This window comes from Pituophis catenifer, unplaced genomic scaffold (assembly GCF_029215685.1).
Source record: "Pituophis catenifer annectens isolate HBS135680 unplaced genomic scaffold, rPitCat1.0.hap2 SCAF_1, whole genome shotgun sequence".
Taxonomy (NCBI): domain Eukaryota; kingdom Metazoa; phylum Chordata; class Lepidosauria; order Squamata; family Colubridae; genus Pituophis; species Pituophis catenifer.
The window spans coordinates 343,520,205-343,547,832 of NW_027256881.1; the positions used below are offsets into that span (position 1 = coordinate 343,520,205).

At 46.1% G+C, this 27,628-nt stretch overlaps 1 protein-coding gene across 2 annotated transcripts in view; it reads right to left on the minus strand.

The window, feature by feature from the left end:
- KDM4B (lysine demethylase 4B) overlaps nucleotides 1-27,628 on the minus strand; it is a 256,770-nt gene that overhangs the window by 41,936 nt on the left and 187,206 nt on the right. The window contains exon 13 of one of the 2 annotated variants that reach the window (XM_070944548.1): nucleotides 10,400-10,520. In XM_070944548.1, the coding sequence (XP_070800649.1) occupies nucleotides 10,400-10,520 (121 nt within the window). Of the gene's footprint in view, nucleotides 1-10,399; nucleotides 10,521-21,291; nucleotides 21,812-27,628 lie in introns of those variants that run through there. The other variant, XM_070944550.1, reaches the window with a different exon arrangement.

Below are 27,628 nucleotides of genomic sequence, written 5' to 3' on the forward strand. Positions count from 1 at the left end.
GTGGGAGCGAACTGGTCGGTGGGAGGCTATTGGTGGCAGAAGTCGGTCTCGAAGGTACCCGGGTCCTGTGCCATGGAGCGCTTTAAAGGTGGTAACCAACACCTTGAATCGCACCCGGAAGACCACTGGGAGCCAGTGCAGCTCGCGCAGGAGGGGTGTCACATGGGCACAACGGGTTGCACCCATAACCACCCGCGCGGCCGCATTCTGGACCAGTTGGAGCCTCCGAGTGCTCTTCAAGGGGAGCCCCATGTAGAGAGCATTACAATAGTCCAACCGGGAGGTGACAAGGGCGTGAGTGACCGTGCGCAAGGCGTCCCGATCCAGAAAGGGCTGCAACTGGCGAATCAGGCGAACCTGATAAAAGGCCCCCCTGGCCACGGCCGTCATATGCTCTTCTAAAGACAGCCGTGCATCCAGGAGGACACCCAGATTGCGAGCCCTCTCTGTGGGGGGCAAAGATTCACCCCCAATAGTCAGCGATGGCACCTGCTGACCATATCGGGGCGCCGGAAGCCACAGCCACTCGGTCTTGGAGGGGTTGAGTCTGAGCCTGTTTCTCCCCATCCAGGCCCGCACGGCCTCCAGGCAGCGGGACATCACATCAAGGGCATCGTTGGGGTGGTCTGGGGTGGAGATGTACAGCTGAGTATCGTCAGCGTACAGATGACACTTCACCCCGAAACCACGGATGATCTCACCCAGCGGCTTCACATAAATGTTGAACAGGAGAGGCGAGAGGACCGACCCTTGTGGCACTCCCCATGCGAGATGCCTCGAGGTCGACCTCTGTCCCCCTGCCAACACAAACTGCGAGCGGTCGGAGAGGAAGGAGGAGAACCACCGCAAAACGGTGCCCCCTATTCCTAACCCCCTCAACCGCTGCAGCATGATACCATGGTCGATGGTATCAAAAGCCGCCGAGAGGTCTAATAGGACTAGGACAGAGGAGCAGCCCCTGTCCCGAGCCCTCCAGAGATCATCCACCAACGCGACCAATGCCGTTTCAGTGCTGTACCCCTGCCTGAAGCCCGACTGGTACGGGTCTAGATAGATAGCTTCATCCAGGTGCCGGGGAAGTTGTCGTGCCACCACGCTCTCAACAACCTTCGCCACAAAACGAAGGTTGGAGACTGGACGATAGTTGGCTAATTCAGCCGGGTCCAGGGAAGGCTTCCTGAGGAGGGGCCTCACTACCGCCTCTTTCAAGGCGGCAGGAAAGGCACCCTCACTCAGAGAAGCATTTATAATCCCCTGGAGCCAGCCTCGTGTAACCTCCCGGGAGGCCAGCACCAACCAGGAGGGACACGGGTCCAATAAACACGTGGCGGCACTAATCTTACCCAGAACCCTGTCCACATCCTCGGGAGTCACAGGATCAAACTCCTCCCAGATAACATTCTCAAGACCTGCCCTCGTCTCCTCCCGTGGACTCATCCAGTCGGAGTCCAAGCCATCCCGAATCCGAGCGACTTTATCGTGCAGGAATTGCACAAAATCCTCAGCGCGACCCTGCAAGGGATCTTCCCGCACTCCCCCCCGGAGGAGGGAGTGGGTCATCCTAAACAAGGCGGCTGGGCGGTTCTCTGCAGATGCGATAAGAGCGGAAAAGTGGTTAGACTTTGCCGCTTTTATCGCCACTAGGTAGGTCTTGATATAAGACCTCACCTGTGTCCGGTCGGAATCGGATTGGCTAGTCCTCCAAATGCTCTCTAGGCGTCTTTTCCGACGCTTCATCTCTCTCAGCTCCTCAGAAAACCAAGGAGCCAGTTGAGATCGGCATCGGGTCAGAGGCCGCAAAGGCACGACGCGGTCCAAAGCTCCAGCGGCCGCCCTTTCCCAGGCGGCCACCAGCTCTTCAGTCGAGTCGTGTGCTAGGGTCTCAGGACACGGCCCAAGCTCCGTCAGGAACCTTTCGGGTTCCATCAGGCGCCTGGGACGGAACCATCTAGTTGGCTCCGTCTCCCTGCGGCGGGGGGCGGCGGTAGGAAAGTCTAGTTGGAGGAGCGAATGATCTGTCCATGACAAGGGTTTAATATCTAGGTCCCCTCTACCAAGATCATTCAACCACTGACCAGAGACAAAAATCAGGTCCAGAGTGTGTCCCCCTATGTGAGTGGGGCCTTGAACTAACTGGGTCAGGTCCATGGCCGTCATGGAAGCCATGAACTCCCGAGCCACCTCTGACGCCTCACCCGCGGAATTGTTGCTGTGGGGAAAATAGGAGGAGGAAGGGGTATTCTACATGTTCATTGCTCCTAAGTTATTTATAATAATGATAAAGATAGGATACAAATTTAACAAGAAAAGAGAAAAGAAAAGAAAGAAGAATAAAAAGAAAAAAGAAAAAACAGAAGAGAGACTAGAATATACTAGAGAAGAGAAGAGAGAATAGAATATATAAGAGAAGGGAAGGGGAGGGGGCGGAAGAGAATATACTAGAGAAGAGAGAATAGAATATACAAGATAAGGGAAGGGAAGGGAAGGGAAGAGAAGAGAGAATAGAATATACAAGAGAAGGGAAGAGATAGAAAATAGAAAAGGGAAGGGAAGGGAAGGGAAGATAAGATAAGATACTAGAGAAGAGAATAAAATAGAATATACAAGAGAAGGGAAGGGAAGAGAAATAGAAAATAGAAAAGGGAAGGGAAGATAAGATACTAGAGAAGAGAAGAGAATATGGAAGGGAAGGGAAGGGAAGAGAAGGGAAGGGAAGGGAAGGGAAGGGAAGGGAAGGGAAGAGAAGAGAAGAGAAGAGAAGAGAAGAGAAGAGAAGAGAAGAGAAGAGAAGAGAGAATAGAATATACAAGATAAGGGAAGGGAAGGGAAGAGAAGAGAGAATAGAAAAGGGAAGGGAAGGGAAGATAAGATAAGATACTAGAGAAGAGAAGAGAATATACAAGGGAAGGGAAGGGAAGGGAAGGGAAGAGAAGAGAAGAGAAGAGACCCTTATGATGGCATATAAAATACTGAACCCAATCATTTGCTCACGTAGAAGCATAGGTCTCGCCCTCCCTGCCAATCCGCCTTGTCCTGTGGTCTCGCATGGACCTTCGGTTCAAAACCGTTGGAATTCTCCTGACCGCGTTCAGGAAGAGCCGTCACCTGATCAGGCAAGCCAGAAGAGCTCCGTGACTCAAAGGTCCGGGAAGCAACAATACTTAGCGGCCAAGCCTCCTGCGTCAAATCCGACAAGGCAGGGATGGATGAAGCTCAAGCCAGAGATGAGAGATAAAAGTCATCCCCCTTCAAACCCCATCCCCCACCCCAAAGCAATTGCTGCGCTCCCATCGATGCTCACAGCTAGTCCAACTCTGCGAGGGAAGAGCTGCCGTCCAATGAAGAGGAGGGCATCTCGTTTGGATACGCAGGAAAAATGCAAGAGCCGCTTTCTATCCAGTCGTCTATGGGAAGACGCAGCAAGGGGGCTTGGGGTGGCATTTGGGTGGTGGTGGTACATAAAAGTGATCGGTAGATGTAGAAAGGCACAAAGAGGTGGCCACCAGCTAGCCGGCTATGAGAGTAAAGGAAGTTGCCTCAAAACCTTTTACTTGGGGCTCAAACGTTCAGCCCCCAATTCCATGAAACGTGGGGAAACTTCTTCATTTTTCATCCCACCTTTATTACTCGGTAAGTAGCTCAAAGCAGCGAACATATTTCTTCTTCCCATTTTCCCCAACCCAACAACCCTATTAAGTGGCTTAATATGGCTTAGGGCCTGGTTATTTACGGGACCGCCTACTACCACCAATAGCCTCCCACCGGCCAGTACGCTCTCATAGAGAGGGACTCCTCCGGGTGCCATCAGCCAAACAGTGTCGACTGGCGGCCCCTAGGGGGAGAGCCTTCTTTGTGGGGGCACCTACCATCTGGAATGAGCTCCCCCCGGAAATACGGAGGATCCCGGATCTGCGCTCCTTCCGCCGTGCTGTGAAGACCTTTTTATTCCATCAAGCGGGCTTGGCCTGATCTCTTCCCTTTTTAACTATGTAAATTTTAATCTGTTTTTAAATTATTGGGGTATTTTAATTTGTCTGGGCCAAAAAGTTTAATTTGATTTTATCGGGTTTTTAAATTTTGTGTATTTATGTATTTTATTGTTGGCTGTTCACCGCCCTGAGTCCTTCGGGAGTAGGGCGGTATACAAATCCAATAAACTAAACTAAACCAAACTAAGTGGGTTGGGATCAAACTGGCCCAAAGTCAGGTTTTAGTGTGTAAAACAGGACTAGAATTCACCGTTGCCTGGTGATTGGCTCATAGTCATCCAGCTAGCTTTCGTATCTAAGCGGGGACCAGAACTCACCATCTCCTGGTGATTGGCCCAAAAACATGCAACCAGTTTTCATGCCTAAAATGAGACTAGAATTCACTGTCTCCTGGCAATAGGCCTAAAGACACCCAGCCAGCTTTCATGTCTAAGGGGGAACTAGAGCTCACCATCTCCTGATGATTGTCCCAGAAACACCCAGATGGTTTTCATGCCTAAGGTGGGACTAGAATTCTCCTGGCAATAGGCCTGAAGCAGTGGTTCTCAACCTTCCTAATGCCACTGTCAGGTTTCGATGCTATCTCAAAATAAATGAATTTCCAAACTGCCGATCTTTAAGGAAATTTTCTCTTTATTCGAGCACAGCGATCTGATCCTGGCTCTTTCGCGGTCAGTACTGACCTTTGCCCCCCAATCCCTCCCTTTCCGATCCCCAATTCTCTGCTTCTCATTGGCTATCTTCCAAGTCACTTTCCTGATCTCTTCTTCATCAGATCACAGGAATGTCTCCCCCCTCTCCCATCTCCGAGGAGACAGAATCTTCAAAGGAATTTAGTAGGCAAAAGTTCAAGCTTCTCTCTTTATTATATGTCAGTGCTGGGACACTGACATCCACGACCCTTTAATACAGTTCCTCATGTTGTGGTGACCCCCAACCAGGGGTGGGTTCTAAATTTTTTTTACTACTGGTTCTGTGGGCGTGGCTTATTTTGTGGGCGTGGCTTGGAGGTCATGTGACCGGGTGGCCGTGGCTAGCTGGTCATGTGACTGGGTGGCCATGGCTATGTGTATAGGGACTACTCAGAGGGCTGAAAAAAGTCATTTCTGACAGGTCCTCGCACTTTTGACTGGTCCTCACACTTATGACCATCCTCACATTTATGCCCGTGCAGCATTCTTTTATTATAACATTTCCCCCACATTTCTTACTTCTCTATTAATACACTTATCTATCTTTTTATTTTATTAAAAATTTTACAACAATTTCATCCCCACACAATCTTCAACCCCCCCTCCCCACACACCCCTGACTTCTCAGAGCAAAAACAGGGTATAACATTTAACAAACCTAAGCTAAAATATGCTAACTTACTACAAGATTCAAAGCTCCCTCACGTTCTTTTAACTCCCCTTTTAAAAGTTATTCATCAACCTTCCTTTTATAAGGAACTTTCCTTCCTCTTATCACATTTCACATTTATTACTAAAATCCTTTCCATACCTTCTTTTTCAGCATTACTCCCTAGTAAAATTCTAAATTAAACATTTATCCTCTTTAGTCATTCATAAACCACTTGCCAATTTCTGATTGTAATAAAACATTCTTCAGAATATAACCTCAGAGATACTGTTAATCCATTGGGTTAAGTTATTTCTAAATCTTAAATTCATTCTTCAAAATATAAGTTTCAAAACTTTCAGGAAGCTATCCATTAAATTTTAAATTAACCATTTTGATACCTCAATAAGTTTTAAAAAGCTATCCATTTTTAGTTAAACATTTTTACTTCAATAAAACATTCTTCAAAATATAACCCTCAAAAGGCTATCCCTTAAATTATATCCAAAGCTAAATATAATAAAACACTTCCTTTATATCATTGTCTTGAAAAGTACTAATTTCAGTAAACTTTTCAGATTTATTACAAAGATCCTCCCCAAAAGAAATTAATCTTCCATTCTTCCTTTCTTTCTATATTTTTTCCAGTCCTTCTTCTTCAATAATACTTTCTTCTTCAGCATTGCTCCTCCCCCTGCTTTTATTTTCGAGAATTTTTCTCTTCATTTTTTTCTGGCTTTTTTACAAACTTTCTTCTTTCTTCTCCAGTCTCACTCCTCTGCCACAATCCTGTTCTCCTCGCACAGTAATTCCTCTCCATAAAAACACCTCTTTAACTGCAATTGAGAATCCATCCCTGCAACCAAGTTGTAAAGTTCCACTTCGAATCTTCCTTTTTGTATAAAAAATCCCAACAGCTCCTGACAATTCTCCATTTGCCTGTATCAAAACCTCTGGAGGAATATCTCTCAATATTTCCTGTTTACACTCCTTCAAGCCTCTCTGCTCCTCCCTCTCAATTTGAAGAACCTCTATTTCATTTTCCAAAGGCACAATAAACTGGGTTTTTTCTTCTGCCTCGTCTTCACTTATATCTTTGTTTGGGATTTGAGTAAAATCCTTTAATTCTTTCCACGAACGCAGAGGCAAATGATTCCAAAACTTCTTCCAAAAGATCCACAGTCAGCATTTGTGAGCCTTCATCACTTTCAAAAAAGCCAGCCGTTTTTTTTTTCTTAGATATAATTATTAAATCCTTCTCCTTTTAAAATAAAATCCTCTTCTTTTAAACAGGGGCTTTCAACACCACATAATGCTTTGTATCTAAGTTTCACTTCTCCGCGCCCTGTTAGAGTCACACACCATCTTACTTCCCCTTTCTACATAGAGCTTCAGAGGGAAGTGATAGATTTTGGAGTTAAAGTTTAATACTTGCAATTTTCGTTTCTCCTGTATTTGCTCTGCCAGCTTTCAAGTCCAAATTTTTTTTTTCCTTAAAATTAAGTTTCTGATTCTGGTGTGGTCGCGATGCCTCGTTCTGCATAAAGCAGACTCGTCCCAGATCCGGAGCACTGAAGAGCTTTTAGGGAGCTCTCACCCTGCAAACTCCAGGCTTAAAAAGAAAAACCTGGGAGTCTAGGAGAGCTCTGCCCAAACCCCTCTGCTCTTCTCTCCCCCTTTTCCCCAGGGGGAGAGTTTCGAGCCGCTAGACGGCTGATTATATTTATTTATTTTATTTATTTATTTATTTATTTATTGCGATTTATATGCCGCCTTTCTCCCTAGGGACTCAAGGCGGCTTACAAAATGACAACTTCAATACAAATCACAATACAATATCAAATTAAAATCAGTAACCCAATTAAAAACGATTTAAAATTATACCAGTGTACCCCCAAACGGATCAGTTTAATTGGCGGAAGAGCCACTTATTACCAATAATAATAAACCAAATAATTTCCCCCATATATTCCTCCAAACCACAACTTAACCATTTCTGCTTTCAGCACAATATACAATTAATAGTATCGCAATTATTACAATTCCCTAGTTAAATAGAGCTTTTTTTTCTTTTGTGTTTTAAAATCCTGAACCTCCTTTTTTGCCCTAAATTTCCCATTGTTTGCAATTTTGCACCTACCTTTTTTTGGTGAGGAAAAAGAAAAAGAAATCTCTCTCTGCCTCATTTTGTCAGCAAAGGCCCTGCTTTACTTTCAGTTTCGTTTCTTCAGCATAGCTCGGGGGAAAAAAATCTGCTCGAGATTTTTTTGCAGCTAGCAACAGAGCCCTCAGCAAAACTGCTGAGAGCAAATCAGCTGAGAGTCGAGGCTGATCTAATCAACTTGTGCTAATTAACCTATCCTGAAGCTGAAAGGGGCTGTTTTTTCTATTTTTGCAGGCACGGTCTACTCATTTGTTTTCTTTTAACACTGATCAGTTGTAGGGTGGCCCTTTGAAGCCCCACTGCAAGAATTTAAACAGCTTTTTTCCCTCTAGCCATCAGCTGGGACTCAGGAGGCAGCAAAAAATTAGGAGTGGGCGGGGTAAGCGAACGGCCGGCGATCCAACAGAGGAAGAGAGTGAGGGTGAGTGAAGGCGTGGGGTGGTGGTGGTGAGAGAGGGCTTTGGCGACCCCTGTGAAATGGCTGTTCGACCCCCAAAGGGGTCGCGACCCGCAGGTTGAGAACCGCTGGCCTAAAGACACCCAATCAGCTTTCATGCCCAAGGGGGAACTAGAACTAGATCGGCCCTTCCTAGATCGGGATTCCTTGTGCACAGTCACTCATGCCCTCGTCACCTCTCGCCTGGACTATGGAAATGCTCTCTACATGGGGCTCCCCTTGAAGAGCACCGGGAGGCTCCAACTGGTCCAGAATTCGGCCGTGCGGGTAGTTACGGGAGCCGCATGGCGCTCCCACATAACACCTCTCCTGCGTGAGCTGCACTGGCTTCCAGTGGTCTTCCGCAGGGGTGGGTTCTAAATTTTTTTACTACTGGTTCTGTGGGCGTGGCTTATTTTGTGGGTGTGGCTTGGAGGTCATGTGACTAGGTGGGGGTGGCTAGCTGGTCAGAGTCATTTCTGGAAGGTCTTCACACTTACGACCAGTCCTCGCACTTACGACCCGACTCATTTGTTTGCTTTTAACACTGATCAGCTGTAGGACGGCCCTTTGAAGCCCCACGGCAAGAGTTTTTTTCCCTCTAGTCATCAGTTGGGACTCAGGAGGCAGCAATAGATTGGGGGTGGGACCAAATAAAAGGTAAGAATAACGTGGGGGGGGTGGGGGGGTAGAACCGGTTCGGTTACGTCATATCGTCACCGCTACCGGCTTGGCCAAACCAGGAGGAACCCACCATTGGTCTTCCAGGTGCGCTTCAAGGTGTTGGTTATCACCTTTAAAGCACTCCATGGCATAGGACCTGGATATCTTCGAGACCGCCTGCTGCTACCGACGGCCTCCCATCGACCTGTGCGCTCCCACAGAGAGGGCGTCCTCAGGGTGCCATCGGCCAAGCAATGTAGACTGGTGGCCCCCAGGGGGAGGGCCTTTTCTGTGGGGGCACCTGCCCTCTGGAATCAGCTGGCCCCAGAGATACGAAGAATTCAAGACCTCGGTGCCTTCCGCCGTGCCCTTAAGACCTTTCTTTTTCAGCAAGCCAGGCTGGTTTAACGCTTTTTAAAATGTTTTTAATAGGTTTGTTATTGTTTTTTAACTATGGGGCCAAACGCATATATATCTTTTTAACGGTATTTTAATGTTTGTATTTATGTTTTTACTTTGGCTGTGCACCGCCCTGAGTCCTTCGGGAGAAGGGCAGTATATAAATCTGATAACAACAACAACAACAACAACAACAACAACAACAACTCACCATCTCCTGGTGATTGTCCCAGAAACACCGAGATGGTTTTCATGCCTAAAGTGGGACTAGAATTCACCAGCTCCTGGTGATTGGGCCAAAGACATGCCTAAAGTATCTGGCTTTCATGCCTAAAGTTGAACTAGAATTCTCCTGGTGATTGGCCTAAAGATATCCAGCTGACTTTCTTGGCTAAGGGAGAACTAGAACTCACCATCTCCTGGTGACTGGCCCAAAGTCACCCAGCAGGTTTTTGTGCCTAAGGCGGGACTAGAACTCCCTGTCTCCTGATGATTGGCCCAAAGTCATCCAGCCGGCTTTCATACCTAAGGCGGGACTAGAACTCACCGTCTCCTGGTGATTGGCCCGAAGTTACCTAGATAGCTTTCAATTCTAAAGTCTCTTTGTTTCTAGCCTGCTGCCTTTAATGTTAAACCAAACCGGCTCTGTAATTATTCCTAAGCAGAGAAAGATATTTGATGACATTGTTAAAAGAATAGGAGAAAAATGATCTCCGGCACCCTATTGTATGTTGTGTCTTTGTCTCTAGCACAAAGGATACCTCAAATACCTTTAATAAGCTGCTTTAAAAAAAAACCACTAAAAGGTACTGGGCTGCTAGTGTTTGTATGACTCTGGTAAGAGATGAAGCAGAGGCTGTGATTTTGTCAAATAAAGTCCTCAGCCGGGGGTCTAATGGTGGGAAGATGAGAAGGTGTCATCCCTTCAACATCTGCCCAGGTGGGCTTTGATACTAACCATGTTTTTGGGGTTTTTTTGCTTTAATTTATATGCTGCCCTTCTCCGGAGACTCAGGGTGGCTTACAATGCGTTAAGCAATAGCCTTCATACTTTTGTATATTTATACAAAGTCAGCTTATTGCCCCCCACAATCTGGCTCCTCATTTTACCTGCCTTTGAAAGGATGGAAGGCTGAGTCAACCTTGAGCCTGGTGAGATTTGAACTTGCAGTAATTGCAAGCAGCAGATGTTAATAACAGTGCTTTGGTCCACTGTGCTACCAAGGCTCTCTGGTTGTGGTTCCTCCACAGCCAGCACAGATTTGAGCCTCCTGGCAAAAGAGCAATTCCTCTTCCAGTCCGTTTGCGACTCGGTTGCCTGGGACAACCGGAGGAATGACTACACCCTGGTCTGTTCAGAAGCAGCCTTCCTCAGTTTTTCTTATTTATTTATTTTTTTTGACTCACCTTCATCACTGGAGGCTTCCTGCTTCACCACCGACAACGGGGAGCGGGTGGGCGGCTTCCCCAGGGGGTGACGGCGGCTTTTCTTGATCTCCATTTTGAGTTTCGAGAAAGTAGAAGTCGTCTGGAAGAGAAAAAAAAGCCACCACCCCCCCAAAAAAAAGGAAAGAAAAAGAAAAAGAAAAAAAAGGAAAAAAGACAAAAAAAAAAAGAGAGAGAGAGAGCATTATTTTGCATACCATACAACGTGAACAATACAGGTAGACCTTGACTTACCAGAGTTCAATTTAGAGACTGTTCGAAGTTATAAGGGTCTCTAAAAAAATGACTTATGACCATTTTTCACACTTGCAACGGTTGCAAAGTCCCCAGGGTCATGGGATCAAAATTCAGACGCTTGGCATCTGATTCATATTTATGACGGTCACAGTGTCTCCTTCGGTGACCTTCTGACTAGCAAAGTCAATCGGGAAGCCAGATTCGCTTAACGACCGGGTTGCTAACTTTACCACTGCAATGATCCTCTTAACGGCTGTTGCAACCAAGGTTGTAAAATGGGGCAAGAACTCACTTAACAGCTGTGCAACAGAAACTTGGGGCTCCATTGTGGTTATAAGGCGAGGACAGTTGCAAGAAAGGTCATAAAATGGTGTCGTAAAACTCACTTAACAAATGTTTCACTTAGCAACCGAAATGTTAGGCTCGACTGTGGTCATAACTCGAGGACTGCAGGGGTTTTAGGATGCAAAGCTCCAAGGTTAAACCCTCAACACTTTATAAATATGCTGATTCTGTAAACCGCTTAGAGAGGGCTATAAAACACAGTGAAGCCGTATATAAGTTTAAGTGCTATTGCTATTGCTATTGCTATTGCTATTGCTATTGCTATTATTATTATTATTATTATTATTATTATTATTATTATTATTATTATTATTATTCATCATCGCACAGTCAGCCAGATGTTCAGACTGGGGTTTGGCATTTTTATCTACCTATCGAGTCCTTACCAAGGACCTGGGATGGGCAGATCTGGATGTTCGACAGTGTTACAGATACCGTCGCAGGATGGAAGCTGTTCCAAGGAAAGCTGCTTTCTGCAATTGACTGATGGCGAATCTGTCAATGCCCATGGTGTTCAAGTGATGCTCCAGTTGTTTTGGGACTGCACCCAAGGCGCCTATGACCATTGCTACTACCCTTGCTTACCTTTGCCATAGTCATTCTATTTCTATTTGTAGGTGTTTGTATTTTATTATCTTCTCCAGTTCTTTCTCTTCTCTTCTACTGTCACCAGAACAACTAGACACAAGAACAGTTTTTTCCCAAACGCCATCACTCTGCTAAACAAATAATTCCCTCAACACTGTCAAACTATTTACTAAGTCTGCATTACTATTAATCTTCTCATCGTTCCCATCACCCATCTCCTCCCACTTATGACTGTAATTTTTTTTTTTTTATTTGATTTATATGCCGCCCTTCTCCGGAGACTCAGGGCGGCTTACAGTGCGTTAAGCAATAGCCTTCATACTTTTTGTATATTTATACAAAGTCAGTTTATTGCCCCCACAAACTGGGTCCTCATTTTACCTACCTTCGAAAGGATGGAAGGCTGAGTCAACCTTGAGCCTGGCAAGATTTGATCTTACTTTTAATTGCAGACAGCTGGTATTAAATTACAGAGCTCTGTCTGTTGAGCTATCCAGGCTCATGTTGTTGCTTGTATCCTTACGATTTATATTGATATTGTTTCCCGATTGCTTATTTGTACCGTATGACTATCATTAAGTGTTGTACCTTATGATTCTTGACAAATGTATTTTTTCTTTTATGTACACTGAGAGCGTATGCACCAAAGACAAATTCCTTGTGTGTCCAATCACACTCGGCCAATAAAGAATTCTGTTCTATTCTATTCTATTCTATTCTATTCTATTCTATTCTATTCTATTCTATTCTATTCTATTCTATTCTATTCTATTCTATTCTATTCTATTCTATTCTATTCTACTCTACTCTACTCTACTCTACTCTACTCTACTCTACTCTACTCTACTCTACTCTACTCTACTCTACTCTGTCCTGTCCTGTCCTGTCCTGTCCTGTCCTGTCCTGTCCTGTCTCCAGCAGAGGTGGTATTCAGCTGGTTCGTACCAGTTCGGGTGAACCGATAGCGGAGAAAATGGGTGGGCCTGCCCACCCACCCACTCCGGCGCTATGCCGTCCTATTTAGCCACGTTTTTGAGGCTGGGCGCATGCATGGAAGGCCGGGTAAATGTGTGGAAGGTGTGCGCGCACGTGAAGCGAGTGTGTGCAGCAAACCGGTGGTAGAAATAAGTGATCTGATCTCCAGGCACTGCCACATCCACTATCCAGAATTTTCTGCTTTTTTATTATTATTATGCAACATTTTCTGATGTGCTTATCCTCCTGATGCTACTATTTCAGCCACAGATGCTTATCCATAAAAGGGAGTATTTGTAGCCCGGGATTGAACCGTGGAATTCTTGGTGCTCTTTGAGTTTGGTATTGTAAACCCTTTTCCAGTGGTGAAATCTAAAATTTGTTACTACCGGTTCTGTGGGCGTGGCTTGGCGGGGTTGGGGGTAATGTGGCCATGGGCAATTTTTAAAAAACTTTTAAAATAATTTTTTCTACAACCTCTTCGGCGAAGAGGTTGTAAAAAAATGCTTTCAAAAGGCTCTGACGATCCCAGCTGAGTTGCCTGATCGGCAGAGGCTTTTTTTTTCTTTTAAATCCCTCTGACGATCAGGCAACTCAGCTGGGATCATCAGAGGCTTTTAAAAGAAAAAAAGCCTCTGCCGATCAGGCAACTCAGCTGGGATCATCAGAGGCTTTTAAAAGAAAAAAAGCCTCTGCCGATCAGGCAACTCAGCTGGGATCATCAGAGGCTTTTGAAAGCAATGTTTTTAAAAGCCTTTGACGATCCCAGCTGAGCCGCGTGATCATCAGAGGCTTTTTTTTTACTTTTAAAAGCATTTTTTCAGCTGAAGAGGTTCTGGAAAAAATGCTTTTAAAATTTTTTTAAAAAGCCTCTGATGATCGCGTGGCTCAGCTGGGCATGGGGGGGGGGGGACAGTGATTTTTGCTACCGGTTCTCCGAACCACCCACCTCCATTGCTACCGGATCGGGCGATCCGGTCCAAACCGGGAATATCCCCCCCGAAGGATTAAAGGTGCGAGGACCAAGCCCCAGAGTTGTCACAATGAGATGCATTTGAATCCAGATTTTTACTTCCTGACACCCAATACAGGTAATCCTCAAGTTACGACCGCAATTGAGCCCAACGTTTAGGTTGCTAAGCGGAATGTTTGTTAAGTGAGTTTTGCCCCATTTTACAATCTTTCTTGCCACGGTTGTAAAGTGAATCATTGCCTTTGTTAAATTAGTAACGCGGTTGTTAAGTGAATCTGGATTTCCCCATTGACTTGGCTTGTGAGAAGGATGCAAAAGGGGATCATGTGACCTCGGGACAGGGCACAACGGTCAGAAGAATGAACCAGTTTGCTAAGCATCTGAATTTGGATCACGTGACCAGGGGGATGCTGCAACAGTCGTTAAGTGTGAAAAATAGTCCTAAGTCACTTTTTGCAGTGCTCTTGTAACTTTGAATGGTCACTAAATGAACTGTTGTAAGTCGAGGACTTGCCTTTCCCTAAGAACATCTACCTGTCCCACCAGATTAGATAAGGTAAGCATGCTTCTAGTCCCTTCCGCCAAATATTGTCCACATCTGTTTGCCTGATACGCCAGTTGCGCCCCTTTCTGGATCGGGACTCCTTGTGCACAGTCACTCATGCCCTGGTCATGTCACGCCTGGACTACTGCAACGCTCTCTGCATGGGGCTCCCCCTGAGGAGCACCCGGAGGCTCCAGCTGGTGCAGAATGCGGCTGCGCGGGTGATTATGGGAGCGACGTGGCGCTCCCACGTAACACCTCTCCTGCGCGAGCTGCATTGGCTCCCGGTGGTCTTCCGGGTGCGCTTTAAGGTGTTGGTTCTCACCTTTAAAGCGCTCCATGGCTTAGGGCCAGGGTACTTACGAGGCCGCCTGCTGCTACCGATAACCTCCCACCGGCCAATACGCTCTCACAGAGAGGGCCTCCTCGGGGTGCCGTCGGTTAGGCAATGTTGGCTGGCGGCCCCCAGGGGGAGGGCCTTCTCTGTGGGGGCACCCGCCCTGTGGAATGAGCTGCTTCCTGGAATACGACTGATCCCGGACCTCCGGACCTTCCGTAAGGCCCTGAAGACGTTTTTATTCCATCAAGCCGGCCTAGCCTAAATGGTTTTTAATTGGGATTTTAAATTTTATGGATTTGGGGGTTTTAAATTGGGAAGCTAGTGATTTAATTCTTTTTTAATTATCTTAACTTTTGTATCTGTATGTTTTTTTAATTTTGGCTGTTCACCGCCCTGAATCCCTTCTGGGAGAAGGGCGGTATACAAATTAAATTAATAATAATAATAATAATAATAATCTAATCAAGAAACTAGCAGGAAGAAAACCACACTCCCACCAATACTGACAGGGCAAGCCACTAGTATGTAAACAGAGAGCAAACTCCACTCCTCTCTAACACTGATGATGTTACCTAGTTGGGTCGTGAGACGTCTGCTAGTTTGTTGATTAGGCTGTTAGGGCCAGCTTTAAAGAAGGCTAAAAGGGTGGAGTCCCGCTGAACTTCATGGGGCAAGGAGTTCCACAGGGCAGGGGACGCTTCCTAGCTCCCATCAAATGATAATATTTGGAGCGTGGGGAATTCTGGGAGTTGAAGTCCACAGGTCTTAAAGCTGCCAAGGTTGGACAGCCCTGATCTAAGGCAATGGACAGGCCACACCTTCCTTTCCCCAATGATCTACAGATAGTCCTTGATTTACAATTTTTCGTTTAGTGACCGTTTGACGTTAGAACGACAATAAAAATTGACTAATGTTTGCTTTTCACACTTACGACCACTGGAGCATCCCCAAGGTCACATGATCAAGCTTCAGACACTTTGGGCAAGGGGCTCATGTGGTCACCTTTTGCAGCCTGTGGACAAAGTCAATGGGCAAGCCAAATTCACTTAACAACCGTTAAGTGCAGCTGCAGTGATTCACTTAACAACTGTGGCAAGAAAGGGGAAATAAAATGGGAGCAAAATTCACTTAACAAACTGTCTCGCTCAGCAACAGAAATTTTGAGCTCAATTGTCGTCGTAAATCAAGGACTACCTGCAGTAAACCCAGTGTGGATGAAGGCATGGAACCATCCAGTGGTGAGATTCAAATAATTTAACAATCGGTTCTCTGCCCTAATGACCGGCTGGGTGGGCGTGGCCACGGGTGTGACAGGCAGCACTTGGCTACCTGCACCCCCCTGGGAGCAAAAACAGGCCGTGGGAGGGGGATGCCACGCCACGCCACGCCCCGTTTTGCCTCCCTGCAGCCTCCTGGGAGGGAAAATGGGCCACAGGGGGACGCCTGGAAGGGGCAGGGGCAGCCAGCAATTTAACTACTGATTCGCCCGAACCGGCTGAATCCCACCACTGGAACCACCCTTTTATGAGAGCATCTTAAAATTTCCATTCAAAGACACGATTGAAATAGGCTTTTTGTTTTCCAGGCTTCTGGTCCCACCGATTCCAGTTCAAATCCAGGCATCTCTTTGTTTCCTCTTTTGGCATCTTATGAATCCTGAGTTGTTTTCAGGGCAAATTGAAAAATGCTCAGCCGTGACACACCTACCTGCTCACATATATATAAATATATATATATATATATATATATATATATAGCGCGAGACATCTCTGTGTAAAGTCATGCAACCATTTAGGTGAGAAATGCTTTGTCAGAGAGCAAAAGGAAGGGTTGCCTAGCAATAATGATGCAGTATTGTTAGAGCAGCGAACGTACAATATTCGACATTTTTTAAAGTGCCCAATTTTGTACCAGAGAAATGTCGATGTTATTATTTTCATTATTTTGCAGAATTCTTCCCCAAAAAAACTCAGCAAGATTTCTTCCCACTTGTATCCAGAGAAAGACCATGTTTTTCAGAAAATAAGACCGAGTCTTCTTTTCTTTTAGACTTGAAAATAAGCACTTGGGGTTATTTCTGAGGCCGTCTTACTTTTTTTTGAGGTGCAGCAGGCCAGACTTGGTGGGCTGTGGACACACCGTCGTCTTCATTCTGAACGCTGAAGGTTTAGAATGGAGGCTTTTTGGAGAACGGGAGGAAAATGGGGAGGGGGATTTTCCTGCCTGTCATCCGTTCCTCAAACTCAGCACAGACTGAAGGGAAGGATGGCAGGCAGGAAAATCCCCCTCCCCATTTACCTCCTGTGAGCCAAAAAGCCTCCCACGAGCCTCCCAAAAAAGAGGGAAAAAGCAAAACAGCTGGCCGCGGAGCTGCCGGCTTTGGGGAAGCGGCCCAACAAGCAGAAGCACTGCGCCCAGAAAGAGAAGGGCAAAAGCGGTATTTGCGCTGCCCCAAGGGGCCAGTGGGCTGCAGCCGGACAGTTGTCCCCCCCCACCGCGCCGCCACTCGTGCTGGCCACACCCATCACCCCCAGCCAGTGGTGGGTTTCAAAAATTTTTACTACCAGTTCTGTGGGCGTGGCTTGGTGGGTGTGGTGTGGCGTGGCATGGTGGGCGTGGCAGGGAAGAATACTGTAAAATCTCCATTCCCTCTCCACTCCAGGGGAAGGTTACTGCAAAATCCCCATTTCCTCCTGATCAGCTGGGACTCGGGAGGCAGAGAATAGATGGGGGCAGGGCCAACTAGAGGTGGTATTTACTGGTTCTCCGAACTATTCAAAATTTCCACTACCGGTTCTCCAGAACTGGTCAGAATCTGCTGAAACCCACCTCTGCCCCGGGCTTATTTTCGGGGTACGGGTAATATTTGGTCCATCCCCCAAAAATTAGGGTTGGGCTTATTATTGTGGTGGGTTGTGTTTTAGGAGAAACACAGTATATATTTTTCCTCCTTTTATTGTTTACTCGAAAACTAGTGTCAATCACTCTCTTAGTAAGCATACATCGTTCTTGGAACCTTGATGGTATATAAGTTAAATTAAATCTGCACATTACCACCAGGCTTGAGATATACAGGTAGTCCTCGATTTACGACAGTTCGTTCAGTGATCGCTGAAAGTTATAACAGCTTTGAAAAATTTTACTTAAGATTGTTTTTCACACTTAACAACCTTTGCAGTCTCTCTGTGGTCATGTGATCAAAATTCAGATACTTTGGCAACTGACTCATATTTATGGCGGGTTGCAGTACAGGGGTGGGTTCTAAATTTTTTTACTACCGGTTCTGTGCGCGTGGCTTATTTTGTGGGTGTGGCTTGGAGGTCATGTGACTGGGTGGGCGTGGCTACCTGGTCAGAGTCATTTCTGGAAGGTCCTCGCACTTACGACCATTCCTCGCACTTACGACCCGACTCCTTTGTTTGTTTTTAACACTGATCAGCTGTAGGACGGCCCTTTGAAGCCCCGCGGCAAGAGTTTAAACAGTTTTTTTCCCTCTAGTCATCAGCTGGGACTCAGGAGGCAGCAATAGATTGGGGGTGGGACCAAATAAAAGGTAAGAATAATGTGGGGGGTGGGTGGGAGGGCGGGGGGGAGAACCGGTTCGGTGACGTCATATTGTCACCGCTACCGGCTCGGCCGAACCGGACCGAACCGGGAAGAACCCACCACTGTTGCAGTATCCTGGGAACAACCTTTTGTAACTTTCTGACAAGCCAAGTCAATGAGAAATTCAGATTTACTTAACAACCATGTGACTCACGTAACAACTGCAGTGATTCACTTAACAATTGTGGCAAGAAAATGGGGCAAAACTCAATTGTGGTCGTAAGCTGAGAACTACCTGTATTTCCTGCAAACCGTTTTTCCTTTTGCGTATGTGAGAATGTCAAGAAAGCTTAATTCCATTTGCCCCTTGAGATAATGCTGGCCAAATCCTGGTGTCAGGGTTCCGACAGATGCCCTAATTAAATCATGAGCCTCGAGCCAAGCTTCAAAAGAAATCCAGTTTTTTATGAGTATCTTCATGTTGGCATGACTTCATGTTGGCATTTACGCCCCAATCATGACCCTGTTTCCCCCCTCCCCCCAAGGTGTGTCATCAATCACATTCTCCAACGGAGCAATTTCGCAGACTGTAGAGATCACTCCCCTCCGGCCGCTTTGGGTAACCCTGGGAGATAGCCTTGAGAGAGAGATGTCTGGAATGTACTTCTGTTTTTGGCTGCTGTGCTGCTTTGTCGGTTTCCCATCCCCCCGTGCCTATGGCAACTTGAAAGCAGGCCAGGGATGCTTTGTGAGTTGACACCTGGCTTGTCATGCATTTTGGCATGCCATGTTATCTCATCACCTCTTTGGGAGAACAACATCAACTTATGAAAGAAAACTTCAGATCCTAGGAATGAACACTTTGGTACAGGTAGCCCTCGGCTTACGACCACAATTGAACCCAAAATTTCTGTGGTTAAGTGAAACAATTGTTGAGTGAGTTTGGCCCCATTTTACGACCTTTGTGGTCCCGGTTGTTAACTGAAACACTGAAGTTGATAAGTTAGTCACCTGGTTGTTAAGTGAATCTGGTTTCCCCGTTGACTTTGCTTGTCAGAAGGTCAGAAAAGGGGATCACGTGACCATCTGGGACACTGCGACTGTCATAAATAGGAACCAACTGCCAAGCATCTGAATTTTCATCACATGATTATGGGGATGCTGCAATGGTCATAAGTGTGAAAAGTGGTCATAAGTCCCTTTTTTCAGTGCCATTGTAACTTAAAACAGTCACTAAATGAGCTGTTGTAAGTCAAGGACTACCTGTAATTGTTCATTCAGGGTGCAAGGAACAGACCTACAAGTTGGGATAGCTCTGAAATGCCTCTGCACAACCATGTTGTCCGGTCCCATTTGCGATGGCTCTTCATGCTCTGTTTCCTCTCAGTTGCTTTCGTGATGCAACTGTCTTGAGCAAGGTAGTTTAAAGGGAGTTAAAAGGGAGTTTACCCACACATGGTAGCTAAACATGGTAATTTTCAAAGGTAGTTTAGCTGCCCCGGGGATATCCAACCTTTGAGCACTTTTAATACCTGGTGGACTTCCACTCCTAGAATTCTATGGGAATTCCATAGGATCCTTCCAGAATTCTAATTTTACAATTCTAAAATTCTAATTTTAAGGCTTGTGGACTTCAACTCCCAGAATTCCATAGGAACAGGCAGCCATGCTGGCTGGGGAATTCTGGGAGTTGAAGTCCACAAGCCTTAAATTTGCCAAAGTTGGACACCCTTGAGCTACATCCTGTGGCCGACTACTCTGAGCTCTTGCACAGATTACTGAAGGAGGAATTCTGCCTGCTTCATGAGGCAGGATTGTTTTTTTTTTTTATTTAGTAATTTAGAGTCTATACAGGTGGTCCTCGACTTATAACTTATAGGTAGTCCTTGTTTTACACCAGTACATTTAGCGACTGTTTGAAGCTACAACGGCACTGAAAAAGGTGACTTGTTGTGACTGTTATAACCACTACAGCATCCCCATGGTCAGGTGATCAAAATCTGGACTTTTGGCAAGTGGGATTATATTTATGACGGTCGCAGTGTCCCAGAGTCATGTGATCCTGTTGTGACCTTCTGACAAGGGAAGTCAATGGGGATGTCAGATTCGTTTAACCCAGGGGTGTCAAACTCGATTTCATTGAGGGCCGCATTAGAGTTGTCTTTGACCTTGGGGAGGCTGTGTGTGTGTGTGTGTGTGTGTGTGTGTGTGTGTGTGTGTGGCCAAGGTTGGGCATGGCCAGCTCAACGTCACTCGTATTGGGGTCGCCTGCAGTGGCCCGAACGCTCTGCCAGCAAAAACGGGCTCTCGAGCTCTGTTTTCAGCTGCGACAGCCTCCTGCAGCCCTCTGCCAGCGAAAACGGAGCTCGGAAGGGCTGCCCGCGGCCCTCCCGAGCTCCATTTTCGCTGGCAGAAGCATTGCGGGCCAGTCCTTCACTGTTTCCAGGCCGGCCCCGTGGGCCAGATCTAAGCACTCTGCGGACCGGATCCAGCCCGATTTTGACACCCCTGGCTTAACCGCTTGATCACGTGACCATGGGGATGCTGAAACGGTTGCAAGTGTGAAAATCGGTCATAAGTCCCTTTTTTCAATGCCGCTGTAACTCTGAACCGTCACTAAATGAATGGTTTAAAGTCAAGGACTACCTGCATTCTGCAAAATTAGCCCAAACGTCTATCTAATCCATCACCTTTTTTCTGCTGCTTTTAGTGGCATGATTAAGAGCCGTGGTGACGCAGTGGTCAGAAGGCAGTATTGCAAGCTAACTCTGCTGACTGCCAGGAGTTCGATTTTGATCGGCTCGAGGTTGACTCAGCCTTCCATCCTTCCGAGGTGGGTAAACTGAGGACCCAGACTGTTAGGGGCAATAGGCTGCTTGTGTAAACTGCTTAGAGAGGGCGGGAAAGCACTGTGAAGCGGTATATAAATCTAAGTGCTACTGCCTATTGCTAGTCTGATAAAATCCTGTTCCTTTTTTGATACGATTTGAGGGTGGATCCTGGAACACCAAAAGGCACAGACGAAAGAGATCTCTACGGGGCGGCAAAGACAAGAGGGCTTGGAGGAATCTATTTCTCGTCTTCCAAAAGGGCCTCCCATGCCTTTGTGCCAAGCAGCCCGCCTCTAATGCAATCATTCCCAAAATTCAGCCGCGGGTCTCTCCTCAAAGGTACACAGAGCGACCGCCACGGGTGCAAAAAGAAACCTTTTTGGAGATCAAAGGAGCAAATAAAGAAGGGATCACACCAGTCGGAAGACAATGAGTAAAAAAAAAAGACATTTATTGCTGGGTGGCAAGGCCCAACTTTTCACAGCCAGACAAGGGAACAGGTGGCACCTGCTGGGCCCATTACCGGCCAGCAGCACAACCACAGACACACAAAAGAGTCCAGTTTTGGCTCAGAGCACTTCAACACGTCGCCACAGTCTCGTCTTTTGGAGGGTTTCTGACCCAGCCTGCCAGAAACAACAACATCCCTACGGGAGAGCCGTGCAGCAGCAAAGGCCGGGATCCCACATCAAGCCCCCAGGATCTTGTTGATTTTCAACCGGATTTTTCTCCAGTCAGCCGCTATTATGTCCGAGTACTGCCTGTACAAGAGGTGCCGCAAGCGGGACACCAGGTTGTGGGGCAGGGCGCACTTCCCTCTGCCCCCGCAATAGCTAACGGCACTTCGCCACCTCCGCAGCTCATCTGGGGGGACCATCCGGCTGAACAGGGCTGCCGCGTACCTCGCCGGCTTGCCGCGAACGCGCTTGAATAACTCCCGCCTCTCCCTTTTAGGGATCCTCCACAGGGTGATATCGTCCAAGCGTAGGACAGCCTGTAACAGGGGAAGGTGGATTACTTAACGCCGAAACGTGACACAAGAGTTTTTCCCGTAGCCGAGCCGCAGGGCGGGAGACCCCTGCCCCGATCACCGGCCGGCCCAACGCGCAACACAACTTGAGACGGAACCCTTAACGGTTGCTCGGCCTCGGCGAAGGTGATAACGGTGGGGTCCTTGATGCTCTCGGAGCTTGGTAGGTTTCTTGCACGGGTTTCATGAGCCAACTAAGTACAGGTAGTGTCAGGGTTCCAAGTAATACACCTATAGCAAATAGAACTTCGAGGCAGGTAGATTCCTCAAAGAACTGTTTTATGGGCTATATCATATTGGCACAGACTGGTGAAAACCGACTCTAGCAGTTCCCGCGGTATTCACCTAGTAAAAAGTTTTTCCCCTTCCTCAAACAGTCACATGGTCCAATCATTGTGTCTTCCAGTTGCCTGGTAGCTTCGCTCCTCTCTCTGGCCACCTGTGGGAATGTCCTTGGTTCCCAGGAGAAAGTGTTGTTTTGGCTACGAACCCCATCTATCTCTATTCCCCCCCCCCCCTCTCCTTCAGCTCTAGTGTGGCAACACTGAAGCCCAGAAAATGGCCTCGGTCAGGCCAGCTTCAGGGTTGACAGGTAGCCCTGTACTTTTTTTTTTTTTTTTTTTAATTTGATTTATATGCCGCCCTTCTCCGGAGACTCAGGGCGGCTTACAACGCGTTAAGCAATAGCCTTCATACTTTTGTATATTTATACAAAGTCAGCTTATTGCCCCCACAAACCGGGTCCTCATTTAACCTACCTTAGAAAGGATGGAAGGCTGAGTCGACCTTGAGCCTGGTGAGATTCGAACCTGCAGTAATTGCAGGCAGCTGTGTTAATAACAGGGTGCTTTAGACCACTGTGCTACCAAGGCTCTTATTTGTTAATTTATCAAATTTATTTGCTGATAAAATTTATTGACTGCCCATCTTACCATAGGGTAATTTGGGTGGCGTAAAACATAAAAAGTTAAAATCAAAACCAAAGACTTGGACTTTTTGAAGTTACAACGGCACTGAAAGTTATCACAATTTTTCACACTTATGACCGTTGCAGCGTCCCCGTGGTCACGTGATCAAATTTCAGATGCTTGGCAACTGACTCATATCTATGACGGTTGCCGTGTCGCAGAATCTTCCCCTTTTGCGACCTTCTGACAAGCCAAGGGCAAGCCAGATTCACTTAACAACCGTGTCATTAACTTTACAAGTGCAGTGATTCACTTGAACAACTGTGGCAAGAAAGGTCCTAAAATGGGGCAAAACTCACTTAACAACTGTCTCGCTTAGCAACGGAAAGTTTGCGCTCAATCGTGGTCATATGTTGAGGACTACCTGTATTTATGACAGTTGCAGTGTCCAGGGATCGTGCGATTCCCTTTTGCGACCTAGTGACAAGCGAAGTCGATGCGGAAGCTAGAATCACTTAACAAAGGTGTCATTAACTTAACAACTTAAGTGAGTTATTTAACAAATATAGCAAGAAAGATCATAAAATTGGGCGAAACTCTTTTAACAATTGTCTTGCTTAGGAATGAAAATTTTGAGTTCAATTGTGGTCGTAAATCAAGGACTACTTGTAACACCATCAGCAGATGGGACTAGGGAACATCGTCAGTGCTACTACCACACTGATGATGCAACCTAGTTTGGTCATGAAATGTCTGCAAGAAAACCACCAAGCTCAGGGAGCATCACGGACCCCACAGAGTTCAACCATAAGCTATAAATATTCTTTTGTAAAGTTAAGAATGCTTGAAGACCATAAATTAACAGACTTCCTCAGCCGGCATGCTGCAATGTTCAGGTGAATGTTGCTAAGGCTGAACAGCACCGGTGTAGATGGACTTTACTAGGGCTAAGAAGACAGTGTGCAGCTGGCGACACAGAGAAACACAGGACATACAACAAGAATTTTGGAAGGCGGAGGGTTGGGTTGGGTTGGGTTGACCTGTCTGGGTTTCTTGTTTTAGTGTCTCTTGTTCCAATGACCTTCATAACTGCTCTCTTCTTGGGCAAGTTTGTTATCCTTATCATAAGTCATCTGGTTATTATGCCTGAAGTCTTAGATTTAGTTATATTCTAACATTGTGGCTATTAAACTCTGACACAAGTTATACTCTTTCCACAGTTTTGCATGTTTGATCTCTCTGTCCAATGCTTGGCCTAAAGATACTGTGGGAAGGAGATCAGGTGTCGTCCTGTCCTGTCCTGTCCTGTCCTGTCCTGTCTGTCTTTCCTTCCTTCCTTCCTTCCTTCCTTCCTTCCTTCCTTCCTTCCTTCCTTCCTTCCTTCCTTCCTTCCTTCCTTCCTTCCTTCCTTCCCCAGCCTCCTTCTCCAGACATTATTTCAATAAGTGCAGTTTCATAATCACAGAAACCACTGGTTCTACTCCGTAAATTCATAATCAGTTTTTAATTTCAGCATTGTATCTCAAGCTTCTTGTAGAGCCCAATCAATTCATGTGATACTTTCCTTCCTTCCTTCCTTCCTTCCTTCCTTCCTTCCTTCCTTCCTTCCTTCCTTCCTTCCTTCCTTCCTTCCTTCCCCCCTCCCCTCCCCTCCCCTCCCCTCCCTTCTTCCTTTCTACTCCTTGCAGACAGCTGGTCACTTGCACATGAGATGGCTTCCAGGCCCGACACCATGTGCAATTTGCACATGAGCCATGTGCAGATCTGTACATTGGGGAAACAAAACAACCACTTCACAAACACATGACACAACATAGAAGAACAAACACATCAGGACTAGATTCAGCGGTCCATCTGCATTTGAAAGACATAGGCCAGTCTTTGGAAGACAGCAAAGCCCACATTTCAGACAGAGAGGACAGCTGGTTTGAAAGAGGGGTCAAAGTGGCCGTCAAAACTGAAGAGCCCTCTTTCAACTGAGGGGGAGGGATACAACATCATTTATCTCCAGTCTACAACAGAGTCCTTTCAGCAGTTCCAAGAAGGCTCCACACCCATTTGCACCACTCAGGTGACCCTGATGACACAGAGAAACCTCCAAGTGGCCTTAATGATTCTCTAAAAGGATGCAAATGACCAGCTGTCTGCAAGGAGTATAAATCCTTCCATTCCCCGCCATCCAGTCAGAGCTGAAGAAGCTTCTTGGATTAGAAGTGAAACAACTTCAAAGAAAAAACAGAAAGTCCAGTTGCCTCTTGAAAAAAAGCACCTCAGGGAGAACCATGACCTGGATGACTGAGAATCTCCATAAACATTTACAGAGTAGAAAAGGCTTGAGTGGGTATGAAGGGGTTTAGAAGGCTTGCAAGAGAAGGAATATTGCACAAACGTTACCACTAAGCCACTCTCTTGTCTTTCTGAGTGTCTGTAGGGGCAACTGAGTTACTGACAGGTGGGACTGAGCTATATAGAAGTAGGACCGCCAACACAAAAAGACAAAAACAAGAGTTGGACGAGAAGGACACAGAGAAAGAACCTGCCCTAGTGAGCTGTTAGAACTTCTTATCACACTGCACTGCAAAGAGACTTTAAATGTGATAAAATTAAGTCTTACGTCCGCTGGCTCTCCCTGTTGGGTGCCTTTCAGAGACGTAGAGGCTGCCTTTCCCATAATTGTCAGCTAATCTGGTTTACGATTCTTCCAAGTTAGGGTTCATTGCAAAAAAGGGGGGGGGGTTTGCTCCCCTGTGGTCCCAAGGCCAGACTTGACCACATGACTGTTTGTATTGTCTCGTAGTTTTATACCGAAAAGTGAATGTTTGTTTGGTTTTTCGGCAAAACTGCGCCATAGCAAATAATGGGTTTAAGACGCTTCATGACTGCTGCCGACAAGGACATAAAATTGGGTTGGTTATGTCAGCGGTTCCCAATCTTTTGGGGGAGGGGAACCGGGGCGGGGGAGAGGAAGAGTGCGCAACCTAGATAGCAATAGCACTTAAGACTTATATACCGCTTTCACAGTGCTTTTACAGCCCTTTCTAAGCGGTTTACAAAGTCAGCAACTTGGCCTCAACAATCTGGGTCCTCATTTTACCGACCTCGGAAGGACGGAAGGCTGGGTCCACCCTGAGCCTGGTGAGCTCTGCCAAACTGCTGGCAGCCGGTGATCAGCAGAAGTAGCCTGCAGTATTCCATTCTAACCACTGTGCCACTGCAGCTCAGATCTCACGCATGTGCAATTTCATTTGCCTGCAGCTCATCTCCAGCTGTGCGGCCCGGTTCTTAACAGGCCGTGGACCAGTACTGGTCCACAGCCTGGGGACTGGGGACTCTTGGGTTATGTGACCTACCCGCTTTATGATTATCACGTCTTATGAACGTAACGGAGAGGCTCCATGACAGTCCTGTATAGAGCACTACCTGTGTAGCCACTGATATGGAATGTAGCCATCATTGTGTGCTGTGTTTCAAGATGACACTGAAGAATTCAAGCTAGGTGGCCATTTAAATTGAATGGATGAAGTTTTTATTAGGTGTATATGGGCCCCATCTTATTGTCACATGAATCTGAATGGATGGATAGATGGATGGATGGATGGATGGATGGATGGATGGATGGATGAGTTCATCAGTAACTGGGTTTAAACATGCTTCGGATAAACATATGTCCATCATCTGTCAAAAATTGACAATAAAAATAAAATATAAAAATAATAATTAAAAAAATTAAAAAACAAATTAAAAAGAAAACAAAAAATGAAGTCAAAGAACAGACTCAATGGGCCACTAGATCTTTTTCTGCCATCAGTTTTCTACATTTAGATGGATGGATGGATGGATGGATGGATGGATGGATGGATGGAGTAACCAAGTTCATTAATCACGGAGTTTAAACATGCTTGGGATAAACACATGTCCATCAACTGAAATCTAAATCTAATCTAAGAATTAAAAATAATGCAATATAAAAATAATAATTGAAACAAACAAACAAACAAACAAACAAACAAACAAACAAACAAACTCAAAGAGCAATCTTGATGGGCCACTAGGTCATCATTTTTCTATGTTTGGATGGATAGATGGATGGATAGATGGATGGATGGATGGATGGATGGACGGACATTCTTACTGGTCTTATTTCTTCTGTTTTGCTTCATATCTCAGAAGGAAAGTGACCCAGCCTACAAACTAGGGGAGAATTATCTCACCCACTATCACAAATAAGCCTTTAACCAATCCATCCTATCCTGTCATCCGAGGCGATTTCTTAAACCTCACAGCTGAATTGGTTGGTGACTGTAGCATTCTCAGGACAGGGTCCAGCTGTGAGTGAGAGAACCCAAGCCGTTAATTTCTCTGCGTCAAAAGGAAGTCCGGCATTCATAAAACAGTCACACCTGGAGCTTCGTCCAAAGTTGCATTTCTGAAGAATGAGGTTGGAATGCAGTGCCTGAAAAACTAACTTTCAAAACAGGTTCAAGTCTAGACACAGATTTGAAAACCCGTGGCGGAAGGCTGCACTAAGGACAAACCCATGGGAAGATTGTAAGCACTCTTGCATGCTTAGAAAAAAAAAAGGCACCAGGAAGGGAGAGGAATGTTTCATTTGCAAACATTTCACTCTGCCAAGTGAGGCTTTTTGAATCCCGCAAGCGAAAACTGTATGGCACAGTCTGGGAAAAGGCAAAGCTGTGTCCGCACCATACAACGCCACGGACTGACAAAACATGCAATCCATACCAGACATCTGCCAATAAGATTTCCATATTATTATTCTTTTTTAAAAAAATACAAAAAATACTGCCCAAATAATGTCCCGTCTACCCCCCAACTGCTATCAAAGCACCTGAAGCGCTAAGCCCGAGAAGCT